This window comes from Aquila chrysaetos, chromosome 3 (genome assembly GCF_900496995.4).
Source record: "Aquila chrysaetos chrysaetos chromosome 3, bAquChr1.4, whole genome shotgun sequence".
Taxonomy (NCBI): domain Eukaryota; kingdom Metazoa; phylum Chordata; class Aves; order Accipitriformes; family Accipitridae; genus Aquila; species Aquila chrysaetos.
Genome location: NC_044006.1, coordinates 40,178,009 through 40,204,294, shown reverse-complemented (window position 1 = coordinate 40,204,294; position 26,286 = coordinate 40,178,009). Strand labels below are relative to the sequence as shown.

Sequence of the window (26,286 nt, the reverse complement as noted above, 5' to 3'; positions counted from 1 at the left end):
TGTGGAACTATAAGCTATATTTTGTCCTGCCTGTGTGTCACCAGTATAAATGGGCTTAGTAAATTCTTCTTCAAAGTTGTGTTAGTGTTGGCACCAGTAAGACCTCGAAAGGTTCAGCTTTAATTTTTTGTATCAGGTGAAGTCTGAATGCTCAGTTCCAAAAATTGCAATATTCCTAGGACATTTTGTGGGGAGAGAATAAAACTGAATAAACCCAAGACTTGTGTTCATGGAAGTGTATTAAGTGTCTTTTTGCTGCTTTGGTTTTTGTTGTGTTGGGTTTTTTTTTCCTCTGCTTTTTGCTTGTCTCCAAATGTGAAGATCCTGTAATTAAAGATTGTATCCCTGTTGTACTGCCCATGATTTGTCAGCCACGTGCTATTTTTAGCTGGTTGTTTAGGTTAACCTTCCCATGGCTGCTGACTCAGTGAGTACCAGGTGGTTAGTGCATCTTCTGACAGAACCTTGCTGTGATTTTTTTTTTTAATTGGTTTCCTTTTACAAAAATGTGTTTTTATTAGTGTAACAATTCTGTTCTGAAAGTATATGCTGTCCTAGTTAACGATGGCCTATCATAGTCTTTTTAATACATGTCTAATAAAGAAGAGTTAGGTTCTGCAAAGGAAGACAGATAATTGCTGCTTCCCCCTGAAAAAAAAAAAAAAAAGGACCCAGAACCAAAAAACCCAACCAAACAAAAACCTCAACAAAATATATTGACTCATATTTTTAACCAGCCTCCAAAGTGATGGAGGCAGAGTGCTTTGTATGTTGGCTAATTGATTGCACAGCCTTTGATTGATGGGATGCAATTTGGTTGAGCATCAGCTGCAATTGTAAGCTCTAGGACCATGGCTGAAATGATTCATGTGTAGCAGCAGGATCTCCAGACTGAATTAGAGGCTTGTATTGACTGTGGCGCTGTGCATTATTTAAAGGATTGGTTCTGTGCCATTGAGTGCCTGAAGCAATTAACTGCTTCTCTCTGCTGAACAATCACCTCCTTTTTTTGTGAGTTCGTCCATATCAATAGTGACTTTTAGCATAGTTTCTTTATTTTGGTGGCAAGACAAATAAAAACGAGTCTTGCTGGTTTTTTTTTTATTCTCATTCTTGTGATTTTTTTCCCCTTCATATAAAATAAAGAGGTATTGAGAATACTTTGGCATTTTTAATGTTTTTATATTCTTCTAGGAAATAATGGAAGAGCTCTGGAAGAGTGTATAAAAGGATTTATGTTTAAGTTGTTTTCCAGGCACCCCGAAGGTTCAGTAACCTATAGACCAGGTTGGCCCAGATGCTGCGATATTGCTTGTTTAGAAAAATAACTAAACAAAAAAAACCAAACCATACTCCTACTATTAGCCTGTGGCTTTAGGGCTTTCTAACCTTAAACTGAGTTGAGCTTTGCTTCAGCAGTAGCCTAAGGAATCGGTCCCTAGCTGGTAAGGAGCAGTCGTTCCTCCGACGTGGTATCAGTCCAAGCCCAACCTGGGCTTCTGCAGCTCTGTGCTGGTTGGCAGAGCCCTGGTGCAGGGGACAGCAGAAGCGAGGGCCCTCTGCAAAAATGCGTAGGAGCCGCGTGGCCCACATGGTCTTGTCAAAGTGTTTTTCCCAGAGACGGTTTGCTGGCCCAGTGTGGGAGCGTCAGTATCTCACTCCCTTGGTCCTGGCTGGGGAAGCTTGTTGCAGCTCAGTAATGAAAGCTGCTTTCCTCCAGTGACATTGCTGCCTCATTTCTTCTTAAGTTAATGAGCTTGTAGTTTTTAATTAGACATAAATGGTGGCTGTCACATCTTGCTTGTTTGTATCTTTTCATCCTGCTGTAGTACTTCCAAAAGAAGAAAACTGTCCTGGTTTTGACTGGGATAGAGTTAATTTTCTTCCTAGTAGCTGGAATAGTGTTATGTCTTGCATTCAGTATGAGAAGAATGTTGAGAACACGCTGATGTTTTCAGTTGTTGCTAAGTAGTGTTTAGACTAAGTCAAGGATTTTTCAGCTTCTCATGCTCAGCCAGCGAGAAAGCTGGAGGGGCACAAGGAGTTGTGAGGGGACACAGCCAGGGCAGCTGACCCAAACTGGCCAAAGGGGTATTCCATACCATGTGATGTCATGCCCAGTATATAAACTGGGGGGAGTTGGCCTGGGGTGGGGGGGATCGCTGCTCAGGAACTAACTGGGCATCAGTGGGCGAGTGGTGAGCAATTGCATTGTGCATCACTTGTTTTGTATATCCCAATCCTTTTATTATTATTGTCATTTTATTATTGTTATTATTATCATTATTAGTTTCTTCCTTTCTGTTTTATTAACCTGTTCTTACCTCAACCCACGAGTTTTACCTTTCTCCTTCTGATTCTCTCCCCCATCCCACTGCGGGGGCGGGGGAAGTGAGTGAGCGGTTGCGTGGTGCTTAGTTGCTGGCTGGGGTTAAACCATGCCAAAAACAAAAGGGGTAATTTACTTCTGAAGTCAGGTAGCAGGGTGGGCAAAAGTGTACCCAGAACTACTGGTTTTGGCCTAGCCTGGTGTTTTGATTATTCTCTGTGAAGGTATCCAGAAGTGCAATTAATTCATTCATTCAAGACTACTTTTTATGTGGGCAGCTTAGGAGTTTCAAGAGCTATTGAGAACGCCTTCATTGAAAGACGGTGTTCAGAAATCAACACATCCACCTCTGTCCCCTCCTTCCCTTGATTTTTAGGAGTTTCTTGCCCATTGCTTTTCAAGACAATTTGGCTAGCCCTTCCCGTGAGGGAGGGAGACATGTAAAGCAAGACAGCTGGGGTGGCTTTTGGAAAGAGTGAAGAGGTGGGTTGAGGAGTTATGGAAGGAATTGAGGAGTGGTGAACTGAAAAGGTGGTTTTGGAAGAGAAAGTGAGTCAGTGACCCCGTGTTAGCAGAACTACTGAAAATGACATATGGCTTCTCAGGAACATACTGCTGTGGTCCAGCTACCTGCAGAAAGGACATGTAGCTGCCAGCAAGCAGGGGTTGTGGTGTACAACATCCAAGGCTGTCCACAAATCTTACTACTTCAGAGGGTTTAATTTTCCAGGGGGAACTGAGAATCTTTGGGGCCTTATTTGCAGTGAGTCCCAGATGAGAGAGGTGGTGGAAGTGCAGGCTGAGAAGTAACTGAGAAATGCAGTTTTGTTTTTCAGGCTGGCAGCCTCGATGGTTTCTTCTCTGTGGTGGCATCCTGTCCTATTACGACTCTCAGGAGGATGCCTGGAAGGGTTGTAAGGGAAGCATCCAAATGGCCGTGTGTGAAATTCAAGGTAACTAAGATACCGTAACACTCAGCTGCACAAAGTTTGTCCAATAATGTTGCATTCAAGATGAGCTATTAGGCAGCTTGATTTCTTTGGTATGTATTTGTAGTAACTCAGTAACTTGATCTATATGCCAGTTTTTATTCTACAGTATTTTGAAAATGCAAGAGAGCTGCAAGCCTCTAATGTAATGGGTATTCTACATGCAGGTGGGTCACTGTTTTTCATGAGCCATGGTGGAACATCACACAGCTTCAAATGACTCTTCATAAGCACAAAGCTGAAGCTAGAAATATGAATAATAAACTTCAGCACTAGGTCTGCTCATTCATATTGGATTACTTGCCACATCTTTGAGGTTCAGTTATGGGCTGGAAACCTGAAAGAGAGGCTTGCCGGAACAGGATGCCCTGTCCATAAAGACTCCCAGATGATACTGTACTGATCACAAAACTGCCTTTCATAGCCTTTTGTCCCACAGCTGTACAAATGTGCATCCTGTCTATTCCCTAACTCAGAAGAGAAGTCATAAAATGGCAACAGGGCAAGTCTGGGGCTGTAGATTCCTCCTCTTTCAGTACCGTTTGACCTGCCACCTAACATATCTGTTGGGATATGTATTTGGGCTGGGAAGGGCTGAGGGACTGGTCTGAAATCTACGTTGCTTCTAGTTCATCCTGCAGATAATACACGAATGGACCTGATCATCCCAGGGGAACAATACTTCTATCTGAAAGCAAGAAATGCAGTTGAAAGGCAAAAGTGGCTGGTTGCGCTAGGAACTGCCAAAGCCTGTCTGACCGACAGCAGGACACAAAAGGAAAAAGGCAAGAACACCCTTTTGCTGGCACATATTGTTTGCTTTTTATTTCCCCATCCTTACCATAGCAGATGTACACACAAAGATGACAAAATCCATACCTGAACTCTGTGTCCAACCTGTGTTTCATGTCTTTGGTGCCTCTAAAAGCCAAGCCATGTGGAAACTCTAGCTAGAAATCTCAGGTGTTAACTCTCAGTGCAGGGATTTGAAAACTTTGGCTTTTCCTTAAAATATACTGTGTGTAAATAATTTGAAAGCCATGTGCTGATGGGTTCTGCAAATACAAGGAGTGAGTAGCTCCTGGCTGCGGGTCACTGGGATGCAGACTGTGCATGAAGGTAAGACCCCCACCTTGTGCAACCGTCTTAGTATGATGACCCAGCCTCTCATACCAGTGGTTCTTGAGCTTTGGAGTTCCTCAGACCCTTTCCTTCCATGTTCTAACTGGGCTGTGCACTTGTGCACTTCAAGAATCTCTTGGCAATTAAAATAAAGGTTTGCAATTGGTTTTAAATGTGCATACTAGTATTCAAAAACTGAAATCTGATCATGGTCAGGCTATGAACATAAATTCACTTACCTCTTTGCTTTCACCAACAATCTCACTTTCACCCCAGTGAAAACCCCTCTTGCTTACAAGCATGGTGTTATTCGTGAGTCATTGTGAGACCTCGTGACTTAACCTTGCTTAACCTCAGCACAATGACTATGCAGAAGATGGGAAAACAGCAAATTATTGTTAATATGTCAGTGATCCTGAGCAAATGCAGGGGAGCAGGCACTTCCTTTTCCTGAGGTGAGTAATTGCATCTCCTCTTAGCCTTATGTGCCTCTTCACCAGGCTTTCCATCTACTGGTTCAAACCAAGTCAGAACTGAGCAGCAGATGCTGCTGTAGGTTCCTACACAAAGTGGGGATCTGATGCGCAGTGCAGAAACAGAACAAAGTTATATCTATAAACTGACATACAGTAGCACGGGGTGGAAAAGCTACTCGTGTGTTTGCAGAACTAAGCCATGTTAGTCTTACTAACAGACAAATTAATTTATTTTGTAATTCTAGGACTCTAATGTCAAAAAATTACTTCTGAAAAATCTCAGGGTGACTGTTAGTCATATCTGGATTAGTCTGCTCAGTTCTGCACTCTCCAGTACAAGAAACATATGGACATACTGGAGTGAGTCCAGCAAAGGGCCACTAAGATGATTAAAGGAAATATCTGATGGGAGAGCATAGAAAAGATGGAGCCAGACTCTTCTCAGTGAATGGACAAGAGGAAATGGGCATAAATTTAAATACAAGCAACTCCATTGAGACATAAGCAAAAATGTTTATATTATGAGGATGAGGGAGCACTGAAATAGGTTGCACAGAAAGGTTGTGGAGTCTCCATCCCTGACAATGTTCAAAACCTGACTAGACATGGCCCTGAGTAACATGCTCTGTCTGACCCTGCTTTGAACAGGGGAGTAAGACTAGCTGGTCTCCAGAGGTCCCTTCCAAACTCAATCATTCTATGATTCAAGGATATATATTAAATTAATCCCTTTGTGTTGGACAGGATGTGTCTTTTCCCTCCAGTGTTTTCTACTCAGAACCCTGATCTTTTAATTCACAGTGTAATTGTTTGCACCTTAAACTACTTAGTGGGGAAAAAAAATATGGTATGTAGGGGTTTCCTCCTATTTAAAAGGCCTGTTAAGGTCAAGTGTTGTGTACTTGCTTTTTTTCTGTGTCCTAAGTCTAGGAACATACTGTTCCTGTGTATGATGGTAAATAACGAAACAGTATTTTACCTGTCAGGAGCATAATTTATGGCCAATCCAGCTCATCTTTTTGAACTGATAGAAAATGTTTTGAAATAAGGAAGTACTGATTGAATTAGGTTGGATATTACTATTTCAGCAACTTTCCAAAATCATATACTGCAAGATGGATACAATAAATTTAAGTCTTCTTTCATTTCACTTTTAGAGTTCACTGAAAACACAGAAGCCTTGAAGACTAAAATGTCTGAACTTAGACTGTACTGTAACCTCCTTGTTCAGCAAGTGCATAAAACGAAGGAAGCCAGCATTTCTGGTGTATCAGAACCAGAGGTACAGCTTTATTTTTGGTGTAGACCATGTCTGTAAAGTCATGAGCATTGTGAACTCTTCTGGTTAGCCAATGTAGTATTCACTGACAGTTACTTAATATTGCACCCTCTTTCTGCAGAGAACCTGTAGGAAATAATGTACCCACACAACAGTTCTTGTTTAAATGGAGTAATAATGTATTGTGGCAAATAACTTCCCTGTGTTGGGGTAGCAAGTAGTGAGATGAGATATGGTATCTGTGATGTAGATAATCACATCGCTGTAGGTGATCATGTGTATATAGTGGATCAAAAAAGCAAAAGATTTTTTATAAAAAGATAACTTGCAAGAAGCACACACTTGTCTGCCCCTGAGTCATTAATATCCTGCTCAGCAAAACACTTCTCAACCAAAACCCTTAAAAGGTCAAGAGACAAGGCAGACCACAAAAAAGCAAAATTACTTGAAAGAACTGCCTGATTAACCTCACTTAAGTTAAAGTTTCAAACTTTGCAAATCTTCTTGACCAAAGAAGCCTCATTTAAGAGGGGTCTCCTAATGACAGTGATCTGCCCCTTGCTTTGCGAGAGAAATGTGTGAAAAGGGATGCACATCACTCGCTAGAGAGGCTGGTGTGGAGTTCCAGGATGCTTCCCACTGGAGAGATGGGTCCTCAGGTGCAGGACAGGCAGGCAAAACACCTGAAGTTAATCATTTGTATGTCCAAATCATCTCTGTAAAGATACCTGATAAACTGTTTATGGTGAATTAACAGACAATGCAGAAGCATGATGTAGTGTGTACATGACTAAAAGGCACTGTTAGAACTTGCAGCTCACAGGTGTTGAGAACAAACAAGTAATGTGGTGTTTATCCAGCTCATAGTTCATGCTTCTGGGGGAAAACTCACTTTCCCTGATCTTACTGGTATTTGGCTGGAAAGATTTATTGCTAAAAGCATTTCAGCATCAATAACTGCACTTTGCAGAGATGAAGGGTATTGTGGCAATGTGATATTTCATTCTGCCTGTTTTTCAATTTCAGCAATTTTTTGTTCATGGGATTTTTGAAATTATTATCTGCAGATCATTCTGTATCTATTTATTTTGTTTACTTTTCATTTCTCCTGTCGGTGGTGTCTTCTGGAATGCCATTGTTGAATACATCAAGGCTTAGTATTTAATACACTTTTAACACCAGAGATAAGTAACTAAGAGGCATTGCTTTTAAAATGCAAGCGTACTGAGCTTGTTGCAGTGAGAGGCTGACAAGAGTGGTAATGCTGTGAGGGGGCATAGCCCCAGTAATATGCGATGCCAGTTCTCTGAGCAGCTGACACATTGCATTTTAATTCATGTTAAATAGAAATCATGGCTGTAGCAGTTGTGGACTTAGTAGACTTTAGTTGCTCCAAACTGATCTTCTGTGGTGAGTCCATTTCTTCCAATTGGTTTCTCCCCACAGAGAGAGATTGATATGGGAGCTCTGTTAAAATCAACCTGTGACACCTTCCTGAAGACTCTTGAAGAATGTATGCAGATTGCAAATACTGCCTTCACTTCTGAGTTATTGCATCAGACCCCACCTGGATCCCCACATTTAGCGGTCCTCAGAACGAACAAGGTAATGGCCAGTACCCTCTTCTCTCAGTCTTGGCATGGATGCTAAGGAGCCCTTTTGTAAAGTAGCATTTGTAGAAGTAGGGAATGCATTTTTACCCATATTATAGCGAGTAGTCCCCTACTGGACGTACTCTGCTATTTCTTGTGGTTTGCAAGTGAGGTAGGGCCATTTTTTAATAAGCAGTGTCCAGCCTTTTAACTTTTAATTACGGGTGAAAGTTATTAAGCATTAACTTTCAGGGCCTGCTCCAGCTGCAGACAGTGGTGTTTCAAAATACCTTGACTGTATGGCAAGTTATGGGAGCTCACAGCAATTACTACTCTTCTAAGCTACTGCAGCATCGGAACTCTGGTAATACGCCAACAGGAGCTGATGAGCTTATCTTTTTAATGACAAGGGCGTTTTCTTGAATCCTGGATCCACAACTACTTAAGCAAAACTGGAGCATCTCTGGCAAACAGCAGATTAAGGTGTATGTAGGAAGACAGATACGTCACTGCATCTGGGAAGTGAGATTACCTCACCATACCTGGTATCTGGCCTCACGTTTCTTCTGTTTTCTCATAATTTTTTTCTTAAGTAAAGAAAACATCATTGCAAAGAAAACTCACTGCCTTGTTTCTTTTCCACATGCTGTATGGTGTCTCACTTGGCACTTGCTAGCTAGCTTCTGAAAGAAGTCTCCTGATTTTCTTTTTTTTTTTTTTTTTTTCTCAGTGTTTTAATGGTGTAATGTAATGGTGTAATAATGTAGCACCTTTTTCACGTTTGTCTGTATACAGCCTCCAGGTCAGAGAATTAGTGAGTGTATGCTTAGCTTTTCAGCTTTTTTGCTGACTCCAACTTGTGTTTAATAAAATGTGAAGTGTGAGAAGCATGATACAGTCTTCTTGCTTTAAAGAATATTCTCCCTCTCCACTTATCTTACAGATAAAGCACTCTGTCTTGTCCAGTCACACCTCAACGGAAAGGTATAATAAAAGTCTTTACTGTAAATCTGTTTCTAATCTGGTTTTGGTAGAGTCTGTTCTTTCTGGTTTTTTTACTCTAATGTTACTAGTACTGGATGGAGGCAGAATTATATTGCTCTGAGCTGTGTACTTGAAAGCAGACACAACAAAAGGGAGCTAGCTCACCCCACTTCATCTCACTTCTTTATCAGCCCTTTCCCTTTTCTTTTTCTCAGCCATCCACTTGGTGACTTACTGGTCAGTCACCAACCAGCTCTTTCCCACTTCATTTCTCTTTCCTGCATCTTAGGTTCCACTCCATAAGCTCATAAAATCATTGATGGAGAGCAGGCTATGATTTGTGGAGTAGATGGCAAGGGTGTATATTTTAAAGTACTAATGAGGGGATATTCGTTTAGCTACAATACCTGTCTGTGATTTTCCTTTTTGTAATCAATTGTATTTTTTTTATTATGTCTCTCTTTAAAAAAGGTAATTGTAATATATTCAAACTCTGTAAACTGAGGTTGAATTGTTAATCCTACTTGCTGCAAAGAGCTGCCTGATTCCTTTTATTATTTTAGACAAGTTCTTTTGCGCAGAGCAGCCTGTGACAGCCTATAATTTCTGTCAACTATTTTTCTGTTATTTTTATTTGTGTGTTTTCACAGGAAAAAGCTTACCAAGCAATGTTTTATACACTAACCATTATTCTTTCCCTTTCTTCAGGCAGATGGAATTAAACCCCTGTGAAAATGGCTCTGTAAAAGCAGAAATCAACCATCAAGAGCAAACCCTTATTAAAAGTCTGGAATGTTTAAACCTGGAAACAAATGAGGGGAGCAGTGATGTTTCTGTTGAAGATCACATAACAGAGGATTTGGCAGGTAAATATATACACTGTCTTTTATCCAGAATCATTACTCTTTAAGTGTAAATGGAGGGAGGTGTAGTCTGCCTGTGAGAGCGCTGATACCTTGCTTCCCAGGAGAGGGAATGTCAGTGTATTTTAGTCTGATATCTGCCCATTGTCAAGCCTTGCCAGCATAGCTCCTGCCCTTGTTGATAGCTAACTTGGGACTGAAAGGGGAAGGAAATTAAAAATTCTTTTTTGGACAAGTGGAGGCTCCTCTAGATGCTGATTGACATGCATAACAATACAGCCTGGCAGAGCTTGGGCTCTTCTTGCACTGTGGACAGACATATTTATTCCCAGAGGGCCCCCTCCACTGGGAATGGTGGCACCTCTGCTGGTATGTAGGGCTGCATTGTCAGAAGGGGGACATTGAAGCTTTGTGTACTGTCTGGAAGGAGTTGACCTTGTAGTCCCTCTTGATTGCTCTGACAAATCTTTATGGAAAATTAACCCTTTTTCTGCAATTAAGAGTATACTAGAAAACACCTTATTTCTTCTATTACCTTAGCAATACCATGAAACTTAGATTTGTGTGTGACTTCAGTAAAACACTGTTGAACTAATTCAGTATAAAATTCCATCCAACATAGCTATATTGTTAAGGGCTGCTGAGCTTAATTTTGGTAAGTCTATCCAGATAACGTATGATTTCTGCTTGTCCTGTTGTATGGGCTGTATCGTTCTTGAAGAGTAGCTTTCTCTGCCTGGCTGTTATTCCAAAACATACGTATGCAGTCAGTGAATCAGCTGAAGATTTTAACCCCAAGTTAATGAACATGGTGATTTTGCTTTTATGTGGGTTCTCTTGGGAGTTTTTCCCATTTCTGGTGTTGTGTTGTGTAGCATGGCAAGTCCCTGCAGAATAACATGCATGTGTCACCATTTAGCATAATACCTCAAGAATACAGTGCTGAAGAAAGGAGAGCAAACTAATTCAAGTCAGCTTGTTGGTATCATTTAGCTACTGAGGTTGTTCCTGTGCAAAAAAGAGAAAAGCCTATTCCCTCTTGGGTACACACATTTTTGTTGTAGAGTTTTGCTGGCAGTATGGGATGGAGTAGGATGTGCAGCCCCATCTGTATGGGGTGGGCTGACCCAGCCAGCCTGGGGCTCCGTCTTGCCAATGGCTGTATTTGGCTGCTCCCTGTGAGCCCAGGAGCTCTGCCCTGTCTCGGATACTCTTCCCTCCCTCTCCCCTTTATTAAGAGCAGTCAATCTTTAAAAACACTCAAGCACTCAAGTCCCGTAAGAAATTTCTGTTTGCCATTTAGGGCTTACAGTGTTTGAGTTTGAAATTTCAGAGGACCCCAGGCTCTCTGCATAGCATTCCTGGGGAGTCACTGCAGACTTGGGCTGTTTCTCTACTCACCAGCCCATGTGTCTTGGTAAAGGACAGATCAGTGACATCCCTCAAACTCTAGTTCCTTAGCAGAGTCCCTTTGCTTGTGAATGAGGCACGGTCAGTGATGGCTGAGGCCATTTTTTTCTGTGCTGGGGAGAATGGCTGAAGTCTCATTGCTGTTACTGGGCGCGAGTGGTTCTTTTTTACCCAGCACCAGGCTTATGCAGTGGTTCTGCAAGTAACAGGGGCTGCTGCAAGCTTGCTTTCAGACTTCATTTGGAGGAAGAGAGTTCCTTGCAGCTTGATCCCTTCAGACAGAAGCTCAGTTCCACTTCAGGTCTATAATCCTCACTGGCACTTGAAAGTATTCCTTTCCTGGAGAGACAGGTTCCCTGGGAAATACTGGATGCTAGTTTGACAGTCTGGCAGCAAACTGTGTTGTAGCCATGGCTTGTACGCTGCAGATGCTGTGAATATATCACTTTTGCTTCTTGACTTGTTCTCTGCAGTTCTCCATGAGGTCAGAAGGTCTTACCATGCATGGGATCTATAAGACACTGTCTTCCTTTGGAGGTACTCGTGTAGTGCTCTGTTTATTTGAAACAGATGTGCTTGATCCCAAAGAAGAAATAAAGTAGACTACAGCAGGGAAGAGGCACCTGGATCTTCTTGTGGGAAACTTTAAAGATATTCCTACAAATCAGGGAGAACATAGCAGCCTTTGATATCATAGCAGTATCCGTCTAAGCAGCCAGTTTACTTACTTATCAGAAGGAGCAAACAAGTCACTATTATTCTTTTGCTTTTGAAAATGCACTATGCCACTTTATCAGCACTGGGGAACTTACAGCCATTTGACAAGTAATCTTTCTTTCAAGGAGATGAGTCTACTCCCTGCTGCACCCAATTGCTTCTTCAATGCTCTTCTCTCATAAGGCTGTCCTCGCTGAGGATGTGTGGGGTCACCTGCATTGGAGCCTGGTTAAAAGATTAAAAGAAATGGGGAGGGGACTGGTTGAAATGTGGTCTGAGCACCCAACAGACCTGTGGTGTGAGAGTCATGGTGCTGGCAGGGAAACTTTCAAACTTGCATGATCCAGATATCCAAGTGCCTTCCTTCAAATAGAAAGCATCTTGATGAACAGGAATAACAATATGGGTATGTGGCTGTTTTCTTTTTCTATTTTTGTTTTTCTTCTGTTTCCTATAAATGTAAGGCATTAAAGAAGATGGAGAGAACAAGCTGCAAGCTGTAGAAAGCTGTGGTGCCTACAAGTTGCTGCAGTCCGAAACGAATTCTTTAAGTGGATTGACTCTGTGTGAGGAAGACAGAAATGAAAATGATTCTCCTACCTTCTTCAGTGTCATGAGCAATAGGTAGTAGAGATTTCAATTAAAAGGATTATTGAAACTTTGTTAAGCCTTTAATTGACTCATTTTTAAGACTCTTCTGTCTGTAAAGCTGTATTTGCTGAGATTATTTAACAAGACTGCATACAGCACAGTAATTGAAGAAGATATCCTTTGTAGAATTAGCTGTACATAGTGGAGTGGAAGGTTTTTTCCTTGTTTGTAATTGCAGGCCTTGCTTGCAGACCCTCAAATGTGTATTTTCTGCAGTCATTTACTTTAACCTAGTGAAACAAAAGCCATGTTGGTGGTTCCATGTCTATAGATTTTACTTCTATGCAAGTGAAGTGGGCATGAAATGTAATTTTGCCTTTAGAAGTTGCACAAAAGCAGTTGTTAAGGTAACAATCTCTTCTGCTTGTCCTGGACACCAGGTTCAGTGATATTGAACTTCGGGAGGAGGAGGGCATACCAACAGAAGAGTTTCTGGAGTCATGTTATGCAATTGTGCCCGTTCTGGGTAAGCAGTTCCTTCTTTTCTTCTGGCTCCTTTTGACTGCTGCCAGCTGTGGGAAAAGGTGGAGCCATTGGTTTGGAGAATTCGTTTCTTTGCTAAAGTGATATAGTAGAAACAGTCCCTATCAACAGAATCAACTTGACTGGTAGTGAAAGATGTTTCTTATTCCTTCGCTTTATAGAGGATTCACTCTCATTCAGATGGGACCCATGTATAAGCTGTCTAAAAATCTATGGGTCTATCTGGAACACTGATTTCTTCCCCTCAAAACAGCAGCATGGATGCCCTACACATCCAGTACAGCTGACAGCACACCATCAGCTGTACTATCTATTTGATTTTTCCAGACTTCTACCTCCAGCCAGTGCAGCCCCCCACCTGCTTGACCCCTGCATCTAACAGTGGATGTGAGGTCCCTGTGAGCATGCACCCTTTTGAAGAGTTCCAAATTGTAGGTCGGTGTATTTTAACACTTGTGCCAACTGGGGTGGATTGGTTCTACACCAAAGACAGACTTCAGTTTATGTTGTTCATTTAGTATTCTCCTGCCATTTAGAAGGGTTATTAAGAAAGTAAATTAAATTAATTGTTTCTAAGACATGAGGACTGGAAAAAGACACAAATTAAAAATATGGCCTTTTTTTTTTTTTTGTTCTAGACAAGCTGGGACCAACTGTTTTTGCTCCTGTTAAAATGGATTTTGTAGGTAACATCAAGGTAACAGCTTATTTCTAGCACTGATTTTTTTTATATTTTTTTTTTTACTAAACAAAATATCTATTTTAGGCACTAAAGCTCATGAATCTTTGTTGTAGGAGTCAATACTGGGAGCCTATTTAATATTTGGTAATGTTACCATCTGTCAGATCAGAATGCTGAAATGTCCCTAATTCTGTTCCTACAGTATATGCTGTGTTTAAATCCAGTTGTTGTGTGCAAACTTATAAAATACTTGACTGACTGCCAGGTAAAACATCTGTTACACCTAATGAATATGACTTTGATTCTAAGCTGGATAGGTTGTACGTCATGATGTGATGGTAGCAATATTGACTTTAGATGGTAAAACAAACGGAGGGGGAAAAAAAACCCCCTTTCCTCAACCAAGTAGGAGGAAGTTACTGCGCTCAGAAGCAGCTTCTCAGCAGGTCGGGCAGACCCTGCAGCCTCAGTTCTTGTTCTGGAAGTTCTTCCAGCTCCGAGTCTGAAAAGGTTTGAAGTGCTGCTTGTGAGACAAGATGTATTCATAGCGAGACTTTTCATAGCTTTTCTTTAAAAAAAAAAAAGAAAAAAAAGAAAAAAAAAGAAAGAAAAGCAAAACATATCTTCTGAGTGTATGACAAGGAACATTGCATACATTCAGATTTGTTTGGTGCAAAGTAAGACAGGTATCTGCTTATCTTACTGAAGGTAGCCACTAAAAGACTGAAAATAGCAAGAGAGAAGAATGTTATTTAAAAAAGTAAAACCTTGAATGTTTATTGTCAAGTGATAGGCAACTGCTCCTTTAATGTAGAAGAAGAATCTGTTTATCTGCCCCTTATATATTTTCTCTCTTGTTCTTGTGAGGAGTTGTGTATAACAAACTTGGAAATACATTAAAAAGCTTAAGCATGCTGATGACTGCTAAGTGTAATTGAGAATTTGCAGCTTAGCAGTTGTCAGAAGGTAATCTTGCTTGTACTTGAATTTCGGGGCAAATGGGACTTTGCTTGGAGAGCAGGGTGAGTTAGCTCCTTTCCACCAGTGTGAAGGATGCCATGTGAACCTAAAGCATTTTGTCAGACAGAAATGGTAGGTTCCATGTAAATCTTTGACCGAGGTGCCTTTTTTTGGTTGTGTTAGCCAGATGACTAGCCAGATGTGTCTGGGTTGGTGTCCGGGGAAGGCATGCCCAGTGTGGCAGGGCAGCCGTGCCGTGGGGAGTGTGGGACTTGGTTGGGGATCTGTGGTATGCCTTTGCAGGGAAGAGTCCTGGCAAATAGGTGGTATTTATAGGACGGGTCACTGTTTGTTTTTAAAAGCCTAAAGCTTCACCTCTTGTTTTTTTCTCCAGAAAATAAACCAGAAATTTATAACCAACAAAGAAGAGTTTGATACCCTTCAGAAGATAGTGCTCCATGAAGTGAATGCCGGCGTAGCACAAGTTAGAAACTCTGCTACGGAGGCTCTCCTGTGGCTGAAAAGGTAATGGCCTTGCATCTACTTAAACTATGAACTGCTGAGGTGGATTGAGGGGCCTCTCACCAGTGCAAGCTTAGGTACATGGAGCAAACTGGTTACTTTCCACAGGCTCCATCAGTCCAAACTGGCTAGTTTCAAGTTTAATGTGTTGTCTGTGGTTGTATCACTGCAACTTTGCCAAAATGCCTGAAAAAGTGATCGCAGGCAACCTTTTTTCCCATAAAAGTGAAATTACAGTGAGTGACTGATCCTGCTGGGCCAGAACATCAAGCAGGTGATTTCAGGCTGCAGCAGAAATGTTTTAGCAAAGTGTTTTTCCTTGGGCTAGGAGAGAAGTTAGAGGAGGTGGCTGCATTTTTTTAATTCAGGTTGAAAATGTCACCTTAATTCTGAGTTTATTGCACTTCTGAATTGTATTACAACTTTGGGGGCTTTGTTATGCTTTGGGTTACTTTGTTATAAACATGGTTTCTTTTTATTTTGTGGGTTCATCCTGACAGAGGCTTAAAGTTCTTGAAAGGGTTTTTAACAGAAGTGAAGAATGGGGAAAAGAATATCCAAACAGCTCTGAGTAAGTGCCAGTTGCTTTATTCTTCATGTGCTTCTGAATTTACATGCTTGGCTATTTTCCTCCTCGTTTAGAACCTGCTTTTTCTTTTCTACGGTGACTAATGATGCAAGTAATCTCCAAGACATAACTTTTTGGAAAACCGCAGTTTTTGAAAATGGCCGTCTTCAGGCAGATTACTAGATAACTGGTCAATGTTGATTTAATAGCAGATAAAGATTCCTTTAATTGGCATTTTTTTGGCAGGGGAGACAGTCATATCTTAGGGAAAAAAGTGCTTTGTCTCATTCCATTTTCTCTACTGGTTTGCAGCGAGAGTGCTCTCAAATTTATAGATGCTGTTGTGTTATTTTTTTAGTTCCTTGTGAGATTGGCCATCACTCTTTGAAGTCACCTCTTTGCCAGTATGGCGGTGAATTGCTTGTATCAGGAAAGAATGTTTTTTTTCCAGGTACACAGTTTCTGACACTTAGTCAGGCTAGTGCCCACAGCAAGCATAAAACAAAATACAAACCCCTCTTAGACTTAGGTTATTCTTGAGTAAGACCCTCTCTATGTCCATGCAGTCTAATGTTATGATAATCCTTCAAAACAGTTTTTTTTAAAGCTTTTTTTTTTTTTTTTTTTTTTTTAGTTTCTTTTAAATAGCTAAGCAGTCGTCCGATAGGATTAGTAAAAAGAAGTACTACACTGAAGTATGTAAGCAGTTCTTGGAAGTGGGACTGTAAATACACTGCTACCAGATGTGGATGTTAAACACCCCAGAAAGTCAAGGCACTTATTTGACCTTCTGGGTGTGAAGGCTTCAGCACTGATTTAAATTCTTGAATTGCTCTCCCTCCACAGCAGAGCCATGCTGCTGGTTTTTTTCTCACTTCTTCCTTCCCTTTCTCCCCCTGAAAAGCTCTTCCATATCTGTATCACCAGTGCAGCTTTGGTTTACTGTTACAGTTTCTTAATTAGGAGTTACTGTGCTATTCGAATCTCAAGTAAAGATGGGGTATACATTCTCTTTCTACAACCTCAAATATCAAGCTAATGAAATGAAAATAAAAAAAGGAATATCCACCAGTTCTTATGATCTTCTGAGTAGCAAACAGCTTTCTAAAGGGATTTGTCTTTACTTGGGATTTAAATCTAAGCAAACTTTTCAACTTCTGGTGTTTTTAGTGTCCCCTATATTTGCTGACAAGGCAGAGAATAGACTTGTCAGTCCTGTTTGCTACACAATACTCTTTTTTCTCCTTATTTTATTGCTCTTATTACTGTATGCTTTTCTCACAGATTCTCACTCCTACTGTAAAGTAGAAAAGCTGCATTTCCCAGTCATTAGATTGATAGATGAGGATTACTTCATATTACAGCAAAACTTGTGGCTGTGTTTTACTGACTTTTTATACTCTTCCAGTAATAACTGTTTGCAGTCTTTTGAGCAAATATCCTAAAGCAGAAAAACATAGAGGTTCTCTTTCTTCAAGGTGAACAGCTCAGGGAAAGTATAATACAATGTCAGATACTTAAAAATTCAACTGAAGGGTGAGGATATGAAATGATGACAGTGACAAAGACTGGGAAAATATGGCTCAAAGATGTTTGGCTTTGTATATAGAAAGCTTTGTATATGAAAGTGGAGCTGTCTAGGAATGTAACAAGGGCCTTCATCAAAGGCTACACTCAGGGGCACTCACAATAGAGATCCTGAGGATTATTTTAATAAGGGGCCTGTGCTTTCTGTTCCAATGACCCTCAGAAACTTGACCCTCAGATGTAAAGACAGAGTTCTTGGTCAATGCCTGAGCTAACCACCTTGATTGAGGCTGACTAACGATCACTTTGCAGGATTGTTTGACCCTGTATTTTCTCAGACTTGCACTGAACTGAGAACTAGATAGTAGAAGTGTTAGTCGCGAAGCACAGCTAGTCAAATAAAAATTATATTTGCCTTCCTGTCTGTTAGAACACTTACTTGCTGGCAATGAGTTGAAGGAGATTTGACAGCACAGCTGAGATGCCAGTGCAAAAATCCCAAATCTGTCATCTCCTTTCAGTCATAACTTTGGTCAGAAACAGTCATTATTTGCATCCAGTGGCAAGAATATATCCTTAAATAGTTGTTTCTAAGTTCTCTTTGTTCTCTAAGTTCTCTTTGTGATGCAGACTTAAAACTGCCATACATCTATCTCTTGATTAATTTTTTTTTTTTTTTCTTCCTTTAAGACAACGCGTATGGAAAGACATTACGGCAGCACCATGGCTGGGTTGTCCGCGGGGTCTTTGCGGTAAGTATTTATCTTGGTTGCTGATAGAGCTGGGAGGTCTTGTTCATGTGATCTTATGTTGTGTGTAATTAATAAACCATGTTAAAATTATAAGCATTAAAATGAATAGAATCCCTTGTCAGACCTTATTTTCTGGCTGAGGATTGTGGCTATCACTATGTTCAGTATTGGGCTTTCAGGGTGGAACCTCCTTTCTGGAGCCAAAACAGAGAGATCATGCTTGTATGCACATTTTTTTTTCATTGTGTGTTTTTAAGCATAGTCTTGCAGGGCTATTAATTGAAGAAATGAGGGTGTGAGGCTGCTTTTTTGAGGACTGCTCTGTCTTTGGATGTGAGCATCCAAGAAAGGTTAGTGCAGAGTGTGTCGGGGAGTTGAAGTAGAATATATTGGCTAGAGGAAATGGTTTATTTTTGTCCAGTCTGGCAGCTCCCCCTCGTGTCTGTCACTGGAAATTATCACTGAAATTGAAAAAAGAAGAGCCTCATCGAGGCGGTGGTGACAGACTTTGACTGGGAGAAACAGAAATGTTGGGGAAGGCTTTCTAAAGACTGTCTTGAGAATGGGACTTCAATGTTGAAGTGTGTGACACTAGGGTTGGGAGCTCCCCTAACAAACTGTACTTTATTTGGGGTTTGTATTTAATTCACTTCCGAAAAATCAGACCTCTCTGAAGATGTCTCAAACTGGGGATCTACATAGAGATAAAAAAAAAAAAAAAAATATATATATATATATATTAGTCTCCCTGTCAGTTAAAAATCTTAACATATGCACATACGCATAAATACGTTAAAGCTATGCAATCTAAGTGCAAAGAGGGATGTCTTAGAATGTCTTTGAAGTTTTTCATGGCTTTAGTTTGATTTCTTTTCCTGTTCTGTTTTGCGAATCTAAAAGCTTTGGTTCCTCTCCCAGTTAGCTTTAAGGGCAGCTCCAACATACGAAGACTTTGTGGCAGCTCTGTCTGTAGAGGAATGTGATCCTCAGGAAGAAACATTTTACAAAGGAATGCAGAGGGACCTCAACATTTACTTACCAGCCATGGAAAAGCAGCTAAATATCTTGGACACTCTCTATGAAGTACATGGTTTGGAGTCAGATGAGGTGGTATGACTACAGCAAGACCGTGTCTTAAAACTTCAGGGACTGTGTCTGTTAACAAAGATTTCTTTAGTTTTGGGTTTTTTTGGACATTGTTTCTGTTCATTGTATCTTTTCAGGTGGGAAGGGTGTTGTGACTGTTTTGGGGGAAGGGTATGTATGACTTTTATTTTTTTGTTAATGCTTGTTTTGTGTTTAAATGCAGAGGTACTGTTTCTCTTTGGGTCATAACTATGTCGGTGATGAATGTTTTTGACTGTTTCTCTCCTGCCTGTGCATGTCCTCTTCTCTTCACCTTATAAAAGTAACAGAGCAGAATTTGGCCTTTGCTCCCGTACCTTAGGAGAGAGCTGCGTGTGGAGTGGAGCCGTTGGGACGTCAACACGGTGCCCAGGCCGGCGCTGCTGGCTCTGGCTCTCCCATGCCCTGTGCCCACTCCCTGCAGTGGTGTAGGAGGACAGAGGTAGTGAGAGTTATTGTTACCCTGGCAGCAGAAGAGAAGGGCAGCTAAATGCCAGCTTATAAGGTACGTGGTGAGTTTGTCCCTTAATTTGGGTTGAAGCTTTTTAATGCAGCAGCTCTCCAAATATTACAGAGATCTTCAGCACAGGCGTATGTGGCTGGTGGTCTGAGCTTCCCCAGGAACCAGCCTTTGAAACTAGGTGTCATGTTCCCTGACCAGCTCCCAGTATGTGCCGCGTTCTCCCTGTCAGCTCCTGCCAGTGGACCACAAGAAATTTGCTGGCACAGACTGGCAGAGCCCAGCCAATTTCAACAGTGCTTTACACAAGTAATTGAAAATCATGTCCATCATCCTGGTTTATGAAGGTTTTGGTGGGTTTTTCTATTTTGGGTTTAGGGTTTTCTTAAATTCACACAAAAACGTAATACTTGCTTTTAAATTGAATACAGGTAGCAGTTTAAAAAGCAGATTTCATTAAAATCCTTCCTAGGCTGCCATTATGGGCAGAGACTTCATGAAAGCGGACATGAAATGAGTAGAGCATAGGGGAAGCTAGAATTTGTCACGGAGCCATTACACATTAGGCTAATTATAAACCTTAAAATCTGAAATTATGTAGAAGTGACTAGAAATTAAGAAAGTGAGATTTGCCCTTTTTCCCATCTTGCTGATACAGATAAAAATGTGCTCCTTAACACTGCTGCTGTTAAAAATAATAAAGAAGTCCTTTTAGCTAGCGATAACAGTTAAGGACAAAATTCCTAGTTGTGTTGATGACTAGGAGGCTGTCTGTGAATTATTGACTGCCCATTGAAGGCATGAGCGGGTCTCTCAGTGGTGAATTAGGGCTTCAGATGGCTTTGTGCAAAGAGCTGAGTTTAAATCACAGGCAGGAGGAGAGAAGACTGTGCTAATGAGGTACTTAGAATTAGTAAATCTTCATAAATATAGAAGTCAGTGTTGCCATACTCACAAAAGCAGTACTGGCTTTTGCTAGGCTAAAAACCATGCTGTCGATAAAGTGAATGTACTGCAGGCCTGCTGACCTGCATCGCTCTGTGACGGGAGCCTCTCTGCACACCGAATACTTGATCCTTTCTAAAGAGCCTAGCATTGTGAGCTTTAAGAAAAGCATATGATGCTTGAAGAAAAGACCAAACGTCACACTTGGTGTATACAGCAAGGTACCAGGACTCTAATTAGGCATTTAAACAGTTGTTCCTGTCATCTTCTCTGAGTTGTGCCTATCAGTAGTTCCTGCACACTCCAAGAGGAATCAGAAGGATGTGGGGGTTTTAGTTTTTTGGGGTTTCTTAATTTAAGTAGTATATATTTATGTTTGAGTACAAAGTCAAAACTTTTGACCAAAGCTCCATTCAATAATTTCACTACTTGCAGTGCTAAGAATGAAGCAGAGAACCTTTGGGATTCGGCTGTCTGCTTCTTGTAAGCGTGAACGCAAAGAAACCACCCCTGTAGTAGAACAACCAACTCTCAACCCTGAGTTGGTTTCCTCAAGGTTTTCAGCTGCTATGTGGGAAACTGCTGTAATAGTTTTTAGCTGAATGCTCTGGGAAGGCAATGGAGACCACATTTCCACAGAATATCAGCTGGGGTATGGGGAGAGCAGGAAGAGATCCCTCTTCTCTAGAAATTAACTGTCTGATCATGAAGAAAATTGACTTCCCTTTTTGCTCGAAGGTTTTCCAGTAGCAGGAAAGTGTAGTCAGCACTTTAAAGTCTTGGAGGTATTTGGGGGTTTTCCATTTGTTTTGTTTGTTTTTGTTTTGTTTTTTAACTAGCAGGAGAACCACTGGTTTGTTAGTGGTGCATCAGATCCAGTGTTTGATGGAGAAAGTCAGGAAGCTTTATTTCGTAGGCAGAGAACTTAACAGCTTCATTGGGCCATTAGCTTCAGCAACTACTAACTTCTACCACTCTTCTTTCTTCTAACAAATAGAGAGTGGTCCACATTGCATATCCTCTAATCAGCATGGCATCCTGCCTTGGAGCGGGCTTTCTTGTCTTGCTCTTTTGTGTAAAGTTGGTCTTTCTGAACTCTGGAATTGGTGCTTGAGAACATTCTTAGGAGACTGTGGCTTCAGGGGACCCCTTTGTGCTTGTTGTTAAACAGGGTACTTGTAGAGAAGGAATTGAGCAAAGTCTCCTTGCCTTCAAAACTTGTATTTCACCATGCACTGCTCTTGCAGGGCATTGAGCACTTCTAAGACTTAGGAATGCCGTATTTCCAGTCAAACCACCACTGAGGAAGAAACCCATGCAGCATGTTGCAGAGCTGAACTCCAAGTTATACCCCTAAGGATGCAATAGACCAGATGACCAAGTGGAAGCAAACACGCTGCGGGACAATTCACTTCTTTCTTTTCCTGTGATGTCAGTGTGACAAGCAGAGAGGATTGCTTTTGATTTTAATAGTTGTAGAGAGCAAGCAACTAACTTTTGGCCTTCAAATTTAGAATTGGAGAGAAGAAGGTCGGTGTTTTCTGTTTGATTTGTTTGGTTCGTTGATTGGTTAGGGTTGTTTGGGGTTTTGATAATGCCTGGTATTTATGAACAACTGACCTGCATACTGATCGAGGTCTACGTGACTCTCAGATAACAGCACCCTTGCTCTGTATACTTTACATGAACTGCTTTGGTTTCTTAAACTGCACTAGTCTAAAGTTTTGCATCCCTTTCCTTTAGAAATGCTTTCGGCTGTTTCCTTCAATGTCTAACAGTTGCATATTCTCAGGGATTTTACTTAGCCATGGCAAAATAAGAGTAATCACAGCCTTACCCTAGGGCAGTAAGGCTGCTTTTTGTGAAATTAGTATAGCTGAGTGTAGAACTCTGATACAGCATATGACACTGACAGTGTCTATCCAGTGTGCATCCTTGCTGAGACATGGTAAATCCCAAAGCAATCTGATAGAAGTGCTATCTAGTACTGAATAATGGCAGTCAGCATATTTGAATAGAGATTATACCCACATCTTTGTAATATAGTGCCATTGGCATTAGAGCAGAGCTCTCAAATAATTTCAGTCGAGTTCTGCTTAGCAATGGGAGGCTTTTATTTATTTTATTTATTTTGTTGTTATTTTTTTAAAATAAACTATGTTCTGGAGCCCCCTCTGCTATTTTAAGACACCATACTCAGTTGCATATTGAAGTTCTGTGACGTTACAAATGTAGAATACGAACTGGATACTCAAGTGCTTTAGTGTAAACTTAAGGAGTCATTGAAACATCCCATCTTGACACTATTGTAATATGGGTCTCCCTTTAACAGATGCACTTAAAGTTAAGGGCCATATACCTTCACTTACAAGCTTTACGTAAAGCGTCATCAGGATTTAGGTTACAGCTGTTTGAAAAATGTTTCATAGTGCGAAAAGTGTCACTTGGTTGGCTGGATGTATAAAAAGTATGCCCAAAATGTGCTCCAGTTGTTTGCAGCGTGCTTTGGCAAAGGGGTGTGGACCATTACAGAAAACAGTGTTACCATGTCCGTGTGTTGGACCTTCTTTTCATTATCACTTCACCTTTTGTGAAAAACTTTAGGGGACCTTAAACTGCCTTTCAGACACCAAAAAAGATCAGTAGCCTGTTCCTACCTGGCTATCTTTCCCTCTTCCCCCATCTGGTCACTACCCCTTCCTTTCCTTCCATTGTCATCTGCTTTGCTACCAGAGCTGTTGCTGTCAAGTGGAAGCATCTCTCCATAAGAGCGCAAAGCAAGAAGTTTTGTAAGTGATACAAATGTAAATGTGGAAAATCAGGCCTGAATTCTTTGGCAGACAGTCAGATGGAGCATGTGCTGCTTTTCTCTGAAGTTTCTCCCTGGTTTGGCGTATTTTGCCAGGAAAAGCACACCGCTTTGAACTTTTAATTTCACCAATGAAATTTAAATTGGGACACTTCAGACTTGGCAGTTCTACCTATTACAAGTGAAAGCACAGGGATTTTTTTTTAATTGACTTATTTCTTTTCTCTTGCCTGTGTAGTACAGATAACAAAACAAAAGGAGAACAGGGTGGAAATAACTGAATTCATGCCTCTTTGCTACATTCTGTAGCCCCTTGGTGAACAAACCCTGCAAACTACTGCATGCTCCAAGCAATATTAAATCACCCTTGTGCGGAAGGGGTATCATAGCACACTTACTGGCTCTGAGCAAGCCCAGGCAGTAGCTGATCCTGCTCACAGTTCATACAAGGATTTAAGCACTTGCTTTGAAGTTAGAACATAGGTGTATGCTTCACTTAAACACACATGCACTCTCCCACCGGCATGCAGTTCTTCAAAATGTGGTCTTTGACTATCATTTTTAATATCCCTTTCTTGGTATAGGATTTCTCCCCTCAGATACTCCAAATGTGCTAGAGGTGGAATTTTTTTTTTTTTTAAATATATGAAACTTCCTTGGTTTTATATCCTGATTTCTGCATAACACTAAGTTTGTTAACTTTATTTTGCATTGCAGCATTTAGGGGGTCCAAAACTTATCAATTCCTTTATTTAAAGCCATCTTGAAAGTTTGAGATTTATGTCTATTTGAAGCTAAACAAGTAAATTGCATTCCAGAATATGGTGACTAAACTGAAAACCAAAGCAGCTTGCTTTTGTGATTTCCTTTCCTATTTTCTTTTTTCAAGCCAATTTTGGGCATACATTTTACCAATGTCAAGCTGAACTTGCCGCAAGCCTTGCTTATACGTACTAAAATACATTACATACATACTGAAATACATTTAAAGATGAAGAGAAGGTATATTGCCTCACACTTTAAATTTAATTAATTCTAAGGGCTTGTTCATGCCCCCCAAATCACCTCTTCCAGTGTAAGCATTGCACAGATTGTGCTATCATAAGCAGTTCAGTCCAAAATACTTTGGAGTTTCCAGTCTGCACCATCTCTCAGATTATACAGCATCTGTCTCTTCTTTTGGAGCATTGTTAAGACCTTTGTCAGACTTTTATATTATTTCATTATAATAAACTTATTTAAAATAAGCATGTTTTAAAATCTTGCTTTCTCCTTGCATGGATTTTGTTCCTTTTATTATGATAGAGGTCCTAAAGTGCTCTTCAGGACTGCATCTGTTCTAGGTACTGTGTGAACAGTCAAAACCAGTGTGGTTTTGGTTCACAGAAACTACCTGTATGTATCTTTGTACGAAGAATGTTAACACACATGGAGCCTGTTTTGATTACGAGAATAAAAGCTGTGTCTGGCATATGGTTGTGGGTCCTGGGCCAGTGTAAATATGTGAAGGCTGTAGTTACGAAAACCAGTGTGAGAGGAATGCGTATTTTAAAATTGCATGTATTAATTGTCCTCCTTTTGCCTGGACTTGAATCTCTTCCGTAGAGATTTCAAAGACTTCAGAAACTCCTCTGTGGTCATCCGGAGATGCAGATGAAGACTAGTGCTCCTTAATGAATGTGGGTGTAACATCTCCCTTCCCCCCCTCCCTGCCTTTTCTTTCTCTCTCTCTTTCTCTCTGTGTATAAACACAGCATGGACCTGAGAGCAGATCTGTGATACCCAACTGTCGATCTGTAGCAAGGGCAAGTCCCTCTGTTAAATGGCAACATCCAGGCAGAGATCGGTGAGGTGGCGGAGGCATTTTCTCAGCTGGAGAGATGAGACCTGAGCCCCTGCCTGTGCCTGACCAGCCCTGTGGCAGGGGGAGGGTGCACGTATCCTGTTGCAGCAACAGCAGCACTGCTCAGCTAAAGCTGGCTGTCTCCTGTGCGACACAGGAGACTGAACCCTTCTAATTGCAGCAGGCCCCAGAGCATCAGCTCTGCAAAGGCTGAGCGCTGCATTTCCTTCAGCAAGGGCTGAGCTCTGGCAGGAGCCCCGAACCCTCTGTCTCACCCACTGGGGCTGAGCTGGTGGATAGCCAGCACCTCAGTGAGGGACGAATAGTTTAGAAGGCCTTCCAGGGCAGAGATCACGTCCCTCTTTCACTGTTCCAGGGTTTTGTTCATCTTCTCTCCTTCCTAAGGAAATGAGCAGGTTATCAGTCGTGAGACCCTGGCAGTTCCAGCTAAATAACAACAGTCGTGTCACTAATGCTGTCAGCAGTCCCCCTAAGACACTGTCTTGGCTCTGTTCCATGGGCATGTGGAAATAAGTTGGCACATGGGTGAGCTTGGGTGCCACTGGCATGAGCTGTCATTGCAGCCATGGCGCAGATTGCTTTGGTGGCTCTCCTGAAGCGTCAGCTGTGCCACAACAAACCACTGAGCCCAGTCCACTGCGTTATCTGGCAGCTCCTCCGAAGCCATGCTGTTACATGTCACGGCCCCAGATGGGGCTGCTGCTGGGGCAGAGCTCGGTGCTACGCAGAGCTGGCACTTCTGGTGCTGCTATCTATACTGTGTTATGCTGTGCTAGACAACTGCAGCTCTGCGCACCAAAACAAAGAGGATGTATGCAGACAGACATTGAAAGCAGTACAGAGTCTATCAAAACTTCACTTGTGTGCAGCATTATAATGAACTGTTTTCCTTTTCTTGTTTGAAATCACATGGTGCTGTTGTAGCAGAAAGATGAGGTTTCAGCTTTCCATCCAGGCATGCAATAAACAAATTGAACAGATGTCCATTGTCAACAGAGAAGTAGTGACTTGCAACTTGCTACAGCCATGCAGACCAACTTCTTTCCATTGGTATTTTTGGACCAGAGGAGGACAAGGGAAGTGATGGGCTCCATCATGCATCATAGTATCTGCAGACCTTCCCCATAACTGTCAGTACTTTGGCAAAACCCACAATCTAATGCCTCGAAGCCCAGCT

At 41.3% G+C, this 26,286-nt stretch overlaps 1 protein-coding gene across 1 annotated transcript in view; it reads left to right on the top strand.

Annotated features, from left to right (window-relative positions):
* PLEKHA8 (pleckstrin homology domain containing A8) overlaps positions 1-24,716 on the top strand; it is a 32,889-nt gene extending 8,173 nt beyond the window's left edge. Inside the window, exons 3-15 of the mRNA XM_041122467.1 lie at positions 3,166-3,282; positions 3,948-4,103; positions 6,074-6,198; positions 7,642-7,800; positions 8,731-8,771; positions 9,480-9,637; positions 12,226-12,385; positions 12,793-12,878; positions 13,534-13,592; positions 14,932-15,062; positions 15,560-15,630; positions 17,845-17,906; positions 18,825-24,716. Of these exons, the coding sequence (XP_040978401.1) occupies positions 3,261-3,282; positions 3,948-4,103; positions 6,074-6,198; positions 7,642-7,800; positions 8,731-8,771; positions 9,480-9,637; positions 12,226-12,385; positions 12,793-12,878; positions 13,534-13,592; positions 14,932-15,062; positions 15,560-15,630; positions 17,845-17,906; positions 18,825-19,022 (1,428 nt within the window). The 5' untranslated portion in view covers positions 3,166-3,260 and the 3' untranslated portion in view covers positions 19,023-24,716. The remainder of the gene's footprint in view (positions 1-3,165; positions 3,283-3,947; positions 4,104-6,073; positions 6,199-7,641; positions 7,801-8,730; positions 8,772-9,479; positions 9,638-12,225; positions 12,386-12,792; positions 12,879-13,533; positions 13,593-14,931; positions 15,063-15,559; positions 15,631-17,844; positions 17,907-18,824) is intronic.
* The last annotated feature ends 1,570 nt before the right edge of the window (positions 24,717-26,286 follow it).